Source organism: Pimephales promelas, chromosome 21 (genome assembly GCF_988280905.1).
Source record: "Pimephales promelas chromosome 21, fPimPro1.hap1.1, whole genome shotgun sequence".
Classification (NCBI taxonomy): Eukaryota; Metazoa; Chordata; class Actinopteri; order Cypriniformes; family Leuciscidae; genus Pimephales; species Pimephales promelas.
This window is the reverse complement of record NC_142789.1, coordinates 19,784,271-19,799,327: the sequence shown is the minus strand read 5'-3', so window position 1 is coordinate 19,799,327 and position 15,057 is coordinate 19,784,271. Positions and strand designations below refer to the sequence as shown.

The window sequence follows — 15,057 nt, the reverse complement described above, 5'->3', positions numbered from 1 at the left end:
ATGCTGAGGAAAAGTAACAGAAGATGCCAGTGAAAACACTTTAATAAGTATTTCTAAGTTGCTTGCCTTTAGTGCATTTTGTATAAAACAATAGCATTGCTTTTTAAATTCAAACAGTGAACATAACAGATAAACATATGGAGTCCAGCATGCATACAAAAATACTCCAGTGACAGCAAATGCATCTCATCACAATGTACACATACAACATATGAATGCCACTGGCAGTCAAGTCACATAGGCACATGAATATAATATTCAGCAATAAATTTAGCAAGCAGGTGTCTTAACACACTGGTGCCTTTTCAAGTGCATTAGATTGGGGATTTTTTGTAGTATCAGCATTTTATCGTGAGCTTTAGAGCACATCAAACCACACAGGTTAATATAAAGCCCGAGGACACAGCAGCTCATCATTGTATCATGCATGTTACGTAATTAAAGGCTTTTAATATGAAGAACCAATTACCTATGGACAGGCTAGCATTTAAATATGTAATATGCATTATATACTGTCCATAAAAAGGGCAATTTGCTATATAAGATCAGATTTGTAATACCATATTTGCTTAAACACAATATTGCACAACTCAAGTATCTGCGTCTTTGGAGTAATTAGTGGTCTGGGCCCTGAACACAGAGAACTAGTGTCTAATAGACAAAGCGTTGGCTCTGCCGGTAGCCCAGTTTGTCCAGGTTAGGATTACAGGCAAACTGGATCATGGGAGGTGGACCGCACATGAGGATCATTGAGTCATCACTGGGTGGAGGCAGGTGCTCCTGAATCATCTCAGCATTGATGAAGCCCTGACTGTACTCCCAATCTGCAGACAAGTAAAGACAGGTACACTTCAAAGGAAGATCATATAAAGAATAAAGTTAAAAGAGTCTAATATACGTCCCATGTGCTTAAAAATTGCACTCTTTGTGTTCATGTTGGTGTTATATGGTTTGAAAAATTGATTTTTATGACCCAAATGAAATATCAAAACGAATTTTAATTGAGAAATGAAAAAAATACACATCATAGAAGCTAGTTTATTCAAGTCATTCTATGTATAAATTGAATTTTTTATGTATTTGTAAATAGGTTAATCAAACTAAATCATGTAATTTACCCACATACTGTACACTACCATTCAAAAGTTTGGAGTCAGTATAGATGTTTTTATTTAAGAAGAGATTTACTTTTATATTCAGTAAGGATGCGATATATGGACCAAAAGGGACAGTAAATAAATTTATAATGTTACAAAATATTCTATTTCAAATAATTGCTTTTGAACTTTCTATTCGTCAAAGAATTCTGAAAAAAGTATGACAATTTTCTACAAAATTCTTAAGCAGATTACTTTAAAGATTTTTTTTAATTAGATTTTAAAACAGATTAAATATAGAAAACCGTTGTTGTAATAAGATTCCACTATATTACTGTTTTTATTGTATTTTTAATCAAATAAATGCATGCAGCTTTGGTGAGCATGACACTTCTTTCAGAAACATAGAAGAAAAAAAAACAAAAACGTACCGAACCCATACTTTTGAAAGGTAGTGCAAATCAAGCTTTACCATCTTGTGGTTATGTATAAAGTCTTATACCTTCAGGAGCTCTGTCCACCGTGAACCAGAGTTTGACGCGATCCGGATGTCTTGCCTGAATCTCCTCCAGCTCATCCTTCAGCAAAATGTCCTTTTCAGTCTGGAAGGCAGACGAGAAGTAAACGGATTCAGTTTATCAGTTTGATCTCTTTGAACATGCTTATGGTTACGAACAAAACATTTCATCATACTCTTAAAGGGATAGTTCACCTAAAATGAAAATGATAATTTCCTTTAATTAAATGACTTTAATGGAACACCAACCTGGTTGGCAAAAAGCAGGCTGCATGTAGTCATGTCATTTGGGTTCTTGATGATGTCACGAATCAGCTGCAACATTGGTGTAATGCCTAAACAGGGAGGATGACAAATTATTCTAGTGATCATATGGCTTCATTATGACTAAAAGCGAGGAGAAAGACACCGTACCTGTTCCACCAGCTATAAGACCCAACGTTTTTACAGTCTTGGACTCGGCAGGGGCCTTCTTCTCGGCCTGTATAGTGAACTGACCTGTTGGGTGGAGATGTAGATGTAAGGTGTGACTGTGTAAATACTTAATCTAAATTCGGTCAAATATTGATAGTAAGTGTGCTGTCAAACCTTCCCCCTTGTACTCCAGCAATCCTCCTGGTCCTCTGAAGTCAATCACATCTCCGATTCTCAAACTCTCCAGGTACTGGGACATCTTTCCCCCTTCGGGGAACTTTGGGTGCACATTCCTAAAATAAATCTGCAGAATAAAATATGTCAGCTTTATAAAAATATTTAAAACCCCAAAGGCTTATACAAGAAATATAGACCAAGAGAACCTTCACAACTAGGTCAACGAATCCTTTGTCATCATCACTGGACACTGGTGTGTAAGGACGCACAATTAAATTACCATCAATCCTGGCAGAGAGATAAACATGCTTGCCTTGAGAGAGAACGACAGGGAGAAAGAGTGCTTTACTATTAATAGTCGATACACACCCCAGTCTGCTCATCAAGTTCTTGTTTACACCAGGTAACATCCGTAGTCACAAACGGAGACAAACTACTGTTTACATCTGGTAACGTGCCTCAAATGAGTCTCTGGTTTTGTGTGCATGTTAAAGTGCAAAAGGTAATATTTTTTATATTATATAATATACACATACACACTTTGATTTTGATTATGATCTATTACTCTTATGAATTATTACTATTGTACTTGTTTTTACTATGCTCACTATGGCTGCAAAGAGTCAGTATAACACATAATACAACGTTTCCAATTTAAAATAACTGACGATTTTCTATTTTAATATATTTTGATATGTAATTTATTCCTGTGATGCAAAGCGGAATTTTCAGCAATTTTACCGCAGTCTTCAGTGCCACATGATCCTTAAGAAATCTTTCTAATATGCTGATTTCTTATTATCATCAATGCTGAAAATATTATACACATATTATACACATTTTTTTTTTCCAGATTCTTTGATGAAGTTAAAGTTCGAAACAGCATTTATTTGAGATAGAAATCTTTTGTAACATTATTATAAATGTATTTACCTTACTGTCCCTTTCAATCAATTTAACCCTCTGGTTTCGGTCATTTTTGGGTAAAAAATTTAAGTCTTGATTTTTGATGGACATGATTCGAAAAGGTTAAATGGTCCTGAAAACAATTGTCACACTTGTGCTTCTCAAGGTCAATGGAAGACAAATTTCGAGTGGAAACTTTTGGTACTGCGGCCAACAAAATCTTCCTGAAAGCTTTTTTTTGTGCATTTATCATAACACTAAACACAAAATTCTGTACCTTTTCGTAAGTTCACTTTTAAAAACCTTTTACACTTCAGCAATAATTTTCCAAGTGTTGTCTTTGAAAAGAGATCAAACTTAAAGGCACACCATGTAAAAAGAGCCAAAAGAATTGACACATACGAGTTATTTTAAATGATTACTCAGGCCAATATACAGCGCTTGACACTATCAATGCTCCGAGCAGGGCTGCCCTCTTGAAATGCCGCCTATGTAAGTTTGGAGAAGGAGGACAGTCTTTGGCCAGGTCATGTGACCTGGAGAATGCTTTACGACTGTCACATGACCACAGGCTCGGAAGAGTCCAGGAAAAGAAAACGAGAAACTGACTGCGTGAGAAAACCGGACAAGAGTCTCACTCGGTCAGGGTTTCACTTAAAAGAAGTTAAAAATGAGCATCAAACAGAATTAAGCCGGCACACACAGCTCTTAAAGGGGCCACACCTTATTTCCACTCGTTATTTACAACAGTACTAGTACTCCACATCCACTCTAGGGGTCACTGTCTGACAAAAACGGAAGTCCTACATAGTGTACCTTTAAGTATGTGCTCCAAAGCATCAAAGATTTACATCAGTTTAAGTTGGAATTTAAAATTTTCAGAAAAAGCTAAAAAAAAAAGTGAATAAATTGATCATAACTACAGCATAAATACAATTTAGCATCATAAAATCCCCTGAAAATACAAAATATTAAATAAAAATCACTATCAAACTAAAATATAGTACATTCATCTCATTGAAATAAATAAAGGGTGTTTTTTGACCGCTCTTGCTGAATAAAAAGTTTTAATTTCTTTCAAAAAAGAAAAAAAAAACTATTTTGTCAAGTACCTGTATTAAAGTATTGACTCTGAATGTGCATACATCACATAATAAGTGTCATGGGCATTGATACCAGAAATACTGAAGAAAACCACATAACCAGTAAAGGTGAAAAATCCTCTATTGGTTGACTGATATGCAAGCAGCTGTTATCTGCGACACATTAGTCATAATTTTCACAAGAAATGCAATGTGTTTCTAACTGACACTGAAATGTTTGTGTTTCTAACTGGATCAAGCTAATACTTGTACCCCATTTGCACCAGTATTTAGCACAGCCAGGTATAAACATCGTCGAACTGTCTGTGATTACTCACAAGCAATTGGACATGTGTAAACAAGCTACTTTTTAAACTCTAACACACACTTCTTATCCAAAGCAGCCAGACACAGTCAAATTTCACAGACACAGCTTTCAATTTTATTCAATTTAATTTATTTATTTTGTATTTACGTATGTGTTTGTGTGTGTATACATATATTTTCACGTGTGTATATGTATACTCACATTTTATATTACCGTGTCTCTATTTTTACGAGAAACTGTCTGTTTTTACCCATGTCTTGTCTTTGTTACTGAAGTATGCCGGGTGAGCACCCTAAATTTCGTTGTACCCCCAAAAAGTGCAATGACAATAAAGGCTATTCTATTCTATACATGATAGGACAGGTGTGGTACTCAGCATGCTTCAGACCAAACCCAGCAACCTTTGTATTAGCAGCAGAGAAACAATTGACCCACCACCTACTCACGGTCAACACCAAAGTCCTAATAAAGACTACTTACCCACTGGTAATCCCAAAACATGCTCTGGGCTAGGCAGGACGAACCGAAACCTTCGGGTATCATGACTTATGATCTGTATGAAGAGAGTACATTTTTTATTTTGTAAACAGCATCTTCTCAGTACCACAGATATAAATTGTATCCCATTGAAATAAAGAGACAGGGCAAATACCTCCTTGTCTACAAGTCTCAATTTGTATTTTTCAGAGGGATCAATCAGGGTAATTTGTGGTTTCCTTTTCCTGTTCAAGAAATAATAACCCAGCACACCTGCTGTTGAGACCAGTACCACTCCAACGGTCACTGCTACTGTGGTGGACTGAAATACAGATGGACGCATATTAACAATGTTTTAAAAATATAACATATACATATATATATAAGCTAAAACGGCATTCATTGGTTGATTCACAGTACACACAACAGAAGTGTGTAACGGTTTAAAATGCATCAATGAATCATCAGTTTTTCCTATAATAAACTCTGACGTTCCTGCTTTGGTATCCCATTTCTAGAAGAACTGTCTGCTGATTCGGTTTCCTACTGGACCAAAATGAAAGTTAAATGCAATTGACTGAATAACACAGCTTCAATTTTGTGACATGACTAACGTTAGTCAATATGCTGTGTGTTGATAAATAAAGTAGCAATGTTGTGCGAAACAAACTAGTGGCATTCCAAAGCAGTAGCATGGCACGTATTTCCTCTGAATGATAGTAAATAACTGCAATTCATCTTTAATGTACTTCTCCAAAGCTTTGTGAGTGACTTACCATCGCGTAGCCCATGACAAGTTATCTACTTCTACAAGGAGATTCAGAATAAACCTTCAAACTAAACATTCGTCGACACACCTATGAATACGCAGGCGGAGAGCTCAGAGTTTGAGGCAAACAACGCTGCGCAATTATTGCGCATAATAAAACGTTTTAAACAACTCATTCCGTCCTGCGTAATAGTGCGTAATCCTATCCACATTGCAACACTATCTAAAGTCTATGGTAGGCGTCTCCAAATAGTCTCTGGCGTCAGTAGAACAGAAACACATCAAACAATAAATAAAAGTCCTAAAAAAATATATAATAAAATAAATAAATAAATAAATAAAAGTCCTGGGCCCGTTTCAATGAGGAGTTTCAATCAATACTGAGTTAAAACTTGAACTCTGAGCTTACGCTGAGATGGGAAACTCTGAGTTTCGGTTACAGAACAGCTGAAATGAGTTAGTTCTATCAACGTGCACCACAACTATAAAAAGCCATTATCAATGGAGCACAGATATCATGAGTCACCATGAGAGGCCTGCATATTTTTTTCCGGCAGAACTGTTTTAGCTTGGTAGAAAATAGTTGCTGGTTGAGTCAATGTTTAAATTTAAATTTCAATTACTGTTATACAGTGTTGGGTGTAATTAATTAACAAGTAATCTAAATACAGTAATTCAATTAAAGGGATTATTAATTCTTCTGTAGTTTAAAGTAAAAGCTGATGTAATTGCAATAAATACTGCATAAACTATTGTGGTTTTAACATACATTTTTAAAAGGCATATTTTTTAATATTACCTTCTCCCTCTACACACTTTGGTCAATTCAAGAATAATTCATGCAATTGTATATTGTTAATTTCAAAGCATTAAAAGTCCTGTTTCTTGCCAGTCCCTCCCCAGGATTCAATGGCCTTTATAAAATTTAAGAGGAGCATATGTATTATTTTATACCCCACAGTATGAGTAGGGTTAACAACACACTCAGTTTTCACTTAACTTCCTTTCTGAAACGGGCCCCTGCAATCTCCATTTGTCCTGAAAATCACGTTAATTAAATGTTTAAAAATAAAGTGCAAAATATTAAATGTCCTCCAATTTATTTTTGCATAGAAATGTAATATATTGATTCATACAAATGTAATACAATTTTAAAAAAAGTGAATTACATTTCCAGAAATGCAAGGTACTTTATTTATTCATTCATTCAGATGTATATACAGTATAAAACTCACAAATTCAAAAAAGGGAAAGCAATTTCCTCAATAATTAATACGGATTGTTATTTTAATGTTCAAAGCACCGTTATTTTAAGATAACAGGGTCCTTTTGAGTTTTTAAGATACCAGGGGCCTAACATACATTTGTGTCCCTTATATATTTATTTATGCACAAGCTATTATCTTTTTTACGTAATTGCGGACATTGAAGTGAAGCTGATTTGATGTCTGTGAAAATATCTCCATTGCCAGAGCCTTCGTCTCTTCTGATCCATTCCAAAGGGCCCGATAAACAGGTAGTGTGTACTTTTGTTTCCCCTGTAATCAAAACATGAAAAATCTATCTTTAAAAATGAGCTAAATTGATCTCAATTAATACAATTGATCATTTTATTATTCCGAAGAACTGAATGCATTTTAAATAATGTAAAGATTCTAACCTGGCTTGTGAGGAAATTGCGAATATGTTGGAATCCTGGTTTATGTTGGTTTTTTGCAACAATCTGGGCCCATCGCAATTTCAGCTCAGAATTGTTGGACTCAGTAATATGCAAGTAGCACTCCTCTAGCTTCTTTATGTTACCTGTTAATATGGAAATACTTATTTATTTAACAATTTACTTAAAGTATTTAAACATTCATCCAAAAACACAATGAGTTATTTGCACCATCTGGAAGGGGTGACTTCTCAATGATCTTGTCCAAGAAGTAGACTGTTTGGTAGGTCTTCCATGGTTTTATATCAGTTTTGTTGATGGATTTTAAGTCCAGGTTTTGGTTAACCCACATTTCAGCTAACAGCTCTGCAGGTTTCATCAGTGTCTGACCAGCAGAGAGATCAGGGACATATGGAGGCCAACCAGGGACATTGAGCCAGCTGTCAAAATCCAGACCTAACAAAGCAATGAGAACAAAAAAGCTGAAGACAAAAGGCCATCAGCCCAAACTGTATAGATTTAGACTATCCTTTGTGACTTCATAACAAAGACATGCTACTAATAGTCCTTTTTCTGCACCCTCAATTTTGTGGACATTCTTCTCTTTCAGGTCTGGGAAATACTCCAGGTAGAACTCCAATGCATCCTCTGCCAACACACTTCTGAACTTGAACTTTTCCACGTAAGCCTTGAAGAGACACAATTGCTGTTTTCTCATATCTACACATATTCATTCATGTATACTGCCATCAAATCTAATCTAATCCATCTAAATCTAAATCCATCTAATCAAAAGTTTAGGTCAGTAAGATAAAAAAGAGAGATTAGAGATTACTACTTTTATTTAGCAAGGATGCATACAAAACAGTGTTAAAAAAATCAATTTAAAAGTTCTTTAGAACTTTTATTTCTATTAATTAAAGAACCCAGAAAAAAAAATCTTTTTTTACACAAAATATTAAGCAGCACAACAATGTCCAAAAATTTTAATAAGCACCAAATAAATTTTTTTTTCTTGAGTATCAAATGATTAATGATACTTCATATGATTTATAATTATAATAAAACAATTAATATGATTAATGTTCATGATTAATAATAATAAAACTAAATCTGAAATAAAAGTAGAAATGTTTTAAAAGAACAAAAACTAACTACAAACTACAAAATTACTAAAATTAAAATAAAAACTTAAATAAATAAATAAAAGCTAATTAAAACAAAACTAACAGTATTAATAAAATAATTCACTAAAGACTGGAATAATGTCTGCTAATAGTTAAGCTTTGCCATAAGAGGAATAAATCATATTTAAAAAAAAATATGGAGGATCTTCGGATTTGATTTCTGTTAAATTAATCTATAACCTATATTTTTCTCCAATAATTTAATAAATAAATAAATAATATTTCAAAATAATTTATTTATTTTTTGTTCCAAAACAAATGTGGCTTTGGTGAGCATAAGAGACTTATAATGACCATACTGAAAATCTTACTGACCCCAAACTTTCAAACAGTAGCATGTATAAACAATATATATATATATATATATATATATATATATATATATATATATATATATATATATATATATATATATATATATTATTAATTATTAAAAAATGTTCTGTTCCAGTTACCTTGAGGAATGCGTCAAAACGTGACTGGTCTCCTGTGAGGTGGGCCAGGTAGGAAACAAAGCAGAAGCCTTTCTCATAGGGCGTTTCATTATAGGTATCATCAGGATCAACACCTAAGAAAAAAACACAGAGGCAGAAACAACCTATTCTTCACAATTTGTGATAAATAATGACCAAGTAATAGGACACTGCCATCTTTATTCAGCTTACATCATCAAATTAAACAGACAATAAACTAGAGGTGACCTACAGTACCTGGTTCGATCTTAACCCGCAGTTTATTGAGAGGATGGTCCTCTCCAGTGTTGTCCATGTGCTGACGTAGAAGAGCTTTACCAGTTGCCGCCTCCAGACATGTATAAGCCTCTCCTGCGAAAGAAATGGCACCCTTTAATGAACTCCCTTTAAGTCAAATACTTTAAGGGGTCAAATAATGTAAAGCATACCATACAGCTCCTTGCAAACTCTGCGTTGAGCATACATCGTGAAGCCCTCGTTCAGCCAGAAATCACCCCAGGTGGCGTTGGTGACGAGGTTTCCAAACCAGCTGTGACAGATCTCGTGTACAATGACATCAGCAAGAGAGCGATCGCCGGCCAGCAGACAGGGCGTGACAAAGGTCAGGCAGGGGTTCTCCATCCCACCGAAAGGGAAGGATGGAGGCATGAAAAGCACATCATATCTACACAAGTACAACAAATAAAGACACACATCTATTATAATATTAGCTTATATAAGCTTTTATTATAATAAGCTTTTATTAGTCACAGACCTTATTTTCTGGATTAATCTAAAGGCCAATGGAAAAATCCTATTTTTTCAGGCTGATTGCTAACTTCCGGGTTGGCCTACAAAAAAAAAAAAAAAAATCCCTGCACCACTCTGTTAGAAAGGGGTTCAAAAAAAGTGTCTCCCACCTTCCCCAAACATAGGGTCCAAACAGTTTCTCTCCCACAGACAGGAACTCTTCGATCACATTATCATACTCTTGCTTGGCTGCCTGCAGTAAACAAGGCTCGGTCCAAACACGCGTCCTGAAATTGATGTTAAAAATCAGAAATGTTTAACATAACAATAAGAATTATTACTATTTAAATGTTTACTTTATAATAGGGTCTACATCAGGGGTCGGGAACCTATGGCTCTTTTCAGGATTTTATATGGCTCTCCCAAATTTCAAATGTTGACTGAAAAAGTCGCTCAAAAAGTAAAACATTAAGAGACAGTTTGAGATGCACCATGCATGCAGCACTTGTTAATCACTTGTTTAGGATGCCGATTGTTTCTCAATTTGTGTGGTGTCATAAGGGGGTCGCACACCGGGCGAGAAGCACGCGCAGAGGTATCGCACACCGAACGCGCACTTTCTCAGTGTATGGCCAGCAATATTGCTATTATGGAAATCAGATAATGTCTGTTCTATGTTATAATTGTACTGTACAATTAATACAATCATTGCTAAGTCTGCAGAACACTTTACCTCAGAGCATCCGTTAACAGAATGAATTGCGAATATCATCTGAAAATCCGATAACATCAGCAATTTTCATTTAAGCAGCTGATTTCTGAAAATGAATGTAAAAGTACATACGTTGAAGTCAGTATCTACATTCACAATGGTTTGAGACAAATAAATGTAAATTTTATGTAAAACTATGTAAATGGCGCTCTGTGGCGAGGCAGGATTTTGAACAAGGTCCTGAGCCGTTGCTGGGCGTCGTGGACAGACACTGAATGTGCCGCCGGTCACCGGTGTACACTCCTAGAGAAAAAAAGTGTTCGAATTTTAAATATGTGGCGCTAGCTTCTCGTCCGGTGTGCTAGAATTAGCCTTAGCTTGGGTGTCAATGAGTGAAAAAAAAACAGTGTTGTTGTTGTAACATATATAATTACCAGAACTGCTACCAGTGTATTACTACTGTTGTTATTATATAATAAAAATTCACAAATATTTCTAATACACGAGTGTAAACTTTACTCTGGCTCTTTTGAAAAATTTCTCAATTTTGTTTTGTTTGTTTGTCTCTTCTTGGTAAAAAGGTTCCCGACCCCTGGTCTACATAAAGGGGCTGTTTACACCGGGCCACTTCATGCGTTTTCTCAGATCGGATAACTCTGATTTATCAAAACGATTCCTTTTAAACAAGGTCACATAAATTTGTTTTTGCAAAACGGATATAAATCCAATCTTCAAGTGCACGTCACCGAAAACAACAGATAATGCTGCATTTTTTTGATCATCAGCTAATTTCAAAATCAAAGACAACGAGAGGGCGTTAACAGAACTGGATCATTTCGTTTCTTTACTTTTGTGCTAATTTTCGGCACGTTGGCTTGATGAATAGACGCTCAGCTGCTCATCTGAGGTGTCGCAGTAGCGTCATCATATCTGACTATACATTACATATAGCCAATAACATGCTATCGGACGTACATTTTTTTCGGATTTTTTTGGAGGAGTAAAATTTACATATGTGGTTTCAACAACCAGATGCATTTACACTTGTCCAGTTTCATCTGGAATGGGGCCCAGACCTCCTCCTTCAAATCCATCCCGAATGTGTTTCGGAGGGCATTTACACCTGGTCTTTTTAGAAAACGCATGAAGTGGCCAGGTGTAAACAGACCCATAATGTTAATAAAAGTAATTTTGCACCATAAACAGTTTTCCATGAACATTTTCAGCCACTGCAGTTTAGTTTCAATAAAAGATTTGGGGGGAGAAAGTTACAGTATGTATTTAATAGCAAAATGAGCTCTTATCTCAGGAGAGCAATAAGAACTTTATCCCTTGTGATATGATCCCTTTGTGGTAAAGGATTTGGGATGTTTTTACCTGGGTCCCACCTCAGCAGACTGCAGGTCTCCTACTGCCAGTGCTACCAGATAAGAGGGAATGGGATGCTCCATAGTGAACAGGAAAGCGCTGTCTGCTTTCCTCTGCTCCCATTTACTAGCGCTCATAACTGCTGTGAAGCCATCAGGCACCTGATAAAAAAAGATAGGAAATCAAAGTAAGAAACTACTATGTTTATGAGACAGTACAAAGGGCAATGATAAGAAATAAACTCTGAGCCTTTTCATGTAGGCTAGAGAAAACCCTTGTGCTCTTTTTTAAAAGAAGTCACTCACCAACGCTGCATTTATTTGATCAAGAACACAGTTAAAACAGTAATATTGTGAAATATTACTATAATTTAAAATGTATTTCTGTTATGCAAAGCTGAATTTTCAGTATCATTACTCCAGTCATTCAGAAATCATTCTAATATGCTGATTTGACGCTCTTATTGTTGAAAATATTATTTTGGAAACCATAAACTTTTTTTTCAGGATTCTTTGATGAAAAATAAAGTTCAAAAGATCAGCATTTGAAATTGAAATCTTTTGTAACACTATAATTGTTTTTGCTGTCACTTTTCATCAACTTAATGCATCCTTGATGAATAAAACGAATAATTTCTAAGCCCATTTTTTTCAATCCAATCAATTCCTGATTAATAAAATCAAGTGGAATAATGGAATCCATTTTTCCCTTATTGACTCAAATTACATCTTTACGTCTATATACCCATACTCTCTTTCTACCTGTAAATTCGACTGGTCCGATGGCCTCACCTGAACTGCTGCTGAGTAGGTGCTCTTGACTGCTGGAGTATCAAAGCAAGGGAAGAAAGAGCGGTTGAGAACAGCCTGGCCTTGAGTGAAAACATAAGGCTTGAGCTTTCCCGCAGTCTGCTCTGGTTCCAGCCAACACACCTAAAAGAAGATACATGGGTTTGGTGAAACATTACCTGCACAACAGCTGAGTAAGTGCTCTTTGTCATGGGCGTATGGAAGCCGGGAAACAGGCTGCGGTTCAGGACAGGGAACCCAGATGTGTACAAGAATGGCAGTGTCTTCTCAGCCGTCTGCACTGGTTCCAGCCATGACATCTACAGAGAAGTATGGAAGCTTGTTTCCACCAAGAAATTAAAAACAATTAACATAATAACTTTGTTTATTTTACAATTCTGACTTATTTCTCAGAATTGCAAGTAGTTTTGCAATTGCAATTGAGTTCTTACAATTTTTTTGCAGTTGTGAACTTGTATCTCACAATCAATCCAGACTTTAACTCGCAATTAGGAGTTTATCTCACAATAATAAGGGGGAAAAAGTCAGAATTGTGATATTATATATAAACTCACAAATCCGAGTTTATAAATATATATATATATATATATATTTTTCTCAGAATCGTGAGATTTTTTTAATTCATAATTGCGAGAAACTCGCCATTTAAAACTGTAATTGAGAGTTTATATATGAATAAAATCTCAACAAATTTTCCTTGCAATTTCAAGTTTATAACTCGCAATTCTAACTTTGCCCAGAATTGTGAGATACATTTTGAATTGAGAGTTATGAAGTCAAAATTGTGAGATAAAAAGTTGCAATTACTTTTTTTCTTATTCCTTGGAGGAAACAAACCACCATATGCTTGCTTGCTTTTACAATAAATCAATGAAATTTACCATCTGAAGGACTAAAGGGTGTGTGCATTAAGAACAGATTCAGAAAGAGAAACTAAAGTATTCTTCCTTCTAGGTCTCATGACAAGTTTCCTGAACTTTCAAAATGGAAATGATGAACAAAAAATTATTATAAAAGCACAGTTTTTCTTGCTTACCCCTGGTCCATCAGAAGCTGTATATTTGATTGTTAGCTGAAATTTGTCTTCTGAGTTGAAAGTCGTGGGAAACCTCACGACGAGCGTGGTCCCATAACTGGTGAATTCACGAATCAGAAATTCTGTGCTGGTCCAGTCACTTGCATTGCGACTGAATGTGATTTCATGCAAGGACAGAGTTGAATGAATATCTAGCTGTAACTCACTCTGACTATCCCGAATGCATTGCAGTTGTAATGTTTCGGTACCTGATATGGTTTTCTTTTCAAAATCCACTTTAAGATCGAGATGAAAATGATCTATTTTAAACTGGCGAAAACTAGAGGAGGTAGCGACGTCTTCGGCTTTGTCTGAATACAGCGTAAATGTTTTATCCATTGTCCTACTACTGACACAAGTCTACAACAATAGTTCTGACGGGCAACAGCAAAACGGTGGTCAAACTGTTCTTCGCTCAGAAACGACAAGTGATTCGTGAACTGTCTGTGGCTGACTGTGCTGAAACCAAAGGGGTCAAACAACCACTCGCCGGAAGACGATGTATAGCATGTGAACTGGATTCACGCAGCCTGCGTTATTGCAGCGCAGTGTTGTTTGTTATGAAGACATGGCAGTTGACCAATAGGATAAATCTGAAAAAATCTCGCTGGTGCCTTCTGAAACTGCGGAACATGAAATCCATGGGGAGGAGTCGGATCCAGATTCAACTCCTCCCACCTTAATTACACCTAAACCTAACCAACTCCGCCCCCTGATCCCTAAACCCAACCCTAACCCCTTGGATCGTGATCCGACTCCTCCCCGTGGATCTCATGTTCTGCATTGAGGTGCGACTGAAACCCAACCAGTTAAGCTTTTTGGAAAGATTTTAACACTCCCCATAGTCTAAAGTATTTTAAATATATAATTTTCAAATATTGGCAATCTCACAATCTAATGGAAATCCTCACGACCAATCTCTATAAAACGTTCATAATTCAGTAATCGGTGATAATACAGTAATCACTGTGATAGGCTCATCCAAAAGAGCGGTGAGAAAAGTAACAGTTGCCACGTGACAGTTTAACGTACTACCTCAGTTGCAGTAGCCTGGATTGTATTTTTCCTCCAATGTTCGGCATTTCTTTGCATTATTTAAGAAATTACACTATAGGTAAATTTTATATCAAATGTAATGGTTGCCTTTTTAAATACACATTGTGTTTGCCTTCCAGATCACGATTTATAAGAATATCGCTGTGATCATGTTACCATTATGGTGTGGTGATGTACTGAATTACAAAGATGGTTTATTACACTTATCAAAGTTTACATTTGTT

The 15,057-nt window shown here is 35.8% G+C and overlaps 2 protein-coding genes across 3 annotated transcripts; both read right to left on the bottom strand.

The window, feature by feature from the left end:
- Positions 1 to 24: 24 nt before the first annotated feature.
- cyb5r1 (cytochrome b5 reductase 1) lies at positions 25 to 5,911 on the bottom strand. The gene is made up of 9 exons (XM_039674067.2): positions 5,775 to 5,911; positions 5,174 to 5,320; positions 5,002 to 5,074; positions 2,412 to 2,518; positions 2,203 to 2,332; positions 2,029 to 2,112; positions 1,864 to 1,949; positions 1,600 to 1,699; positions 25 to 824 (listed from the first exon to the last, which is right to left on the bottom strand). The coding sequence occupies exons 1-9, from the start codon at positions 5,787 to 5,789 to the stop codon at positions 652 to 654; spliced, it is 915 nt and encodes a 304-aa protein (XP_039530001.1). The 5' UTR covers positions 5,790 to 5,911; the 3' UTR covers positions 25 to 651.
- Positions 5,912 to 6,937: 1,026 nt separating this feature from the next.
- On the bottom strand, positions 6,938 to 14,247 carry rnpep (arginyl aminopeptidase (aminopeptidase B)). Of its 2 annotated transcripts, none has more exons than XM_039674011.2 (11): positions 13,739 to 14,247; positions 12,861 to 13,001; positions 11,903 to 12,054; positions 9,984 to 10,100; positions 9,513 to 9,748; positions 9,322 to 9,435; positions 9,067 to 9,179; positions 8,004 to 8,112; positions 7,656 to 7,880; positions 7,428 to 7,570; positions 6,938 to 7,305 (listed from the first exon to the last, which is right to left on the bottom strand). In XM_039674011.2, the coding sequence occupies exons 1-11, from the start codon at positions 14,114 to 14,116 to the stop codon at positions 7,153 to 7,155; spliced, it is 1,881 nt and encodes a 626-aa protein (XP_039529945.1). In that variant the 5' UTR covers positions 14,117 to 14,247; the 3' UTR covers positions 6,938 to 7,152. The 2 variants fall into 2 exon arrangements, with proteins under 2 accessions (XP_039529945.1, XP_039529944.1); XM_039674010.2 differs by lacking the exon at positions 12,861 to 13,001 and adding an exon at positions 12,685 to 12,825.
- Between the last annotated feature and the right edge of the window lie 810 nt (positions 14,248 to 15,057).

Bases quoted from the DNA above. Each gene is read 5' to 3' on its own strand.
- cyb5r1 (XM_039674067.2), bottom strand. The intron at 2,113-2,202 runs GTTTGACAGCAC...TCCACCCAACAG, and splicing joins GCTGGAGTACAAGGGGGAAG to GTCAGTTCACTATACAGGCC. The intron at 1,700-1,863 runs GTTGGTGTTCCA...TCTGCCTTCCAG, and splicing joins GCCTGCTTTTTGCCAACCAG to ACTGAAAAGGACATTTTGCT.
- rnpep (XM_039674011.2), bottom strand. From the start codon at position 14,116: ATGGATAAAACATTTACGCTGTATTCAGACAAAGCCGAAGACGTCGCT. The intron at 9,436-9,512 runs GTATGCTTTACA...TTTCTTTCGCAG, and splicing joins AGTTTGCAAGGAGCTGTATG to GAGAGGCTTATACATGTCTG. The intron at 9,180-9,321 runs GTACTGTAGGTC...TTTTTTTCTTAG, and splicing joins GCGGGTTAAGATCGAACCAG to GTGTTGATCCTGATGATACC.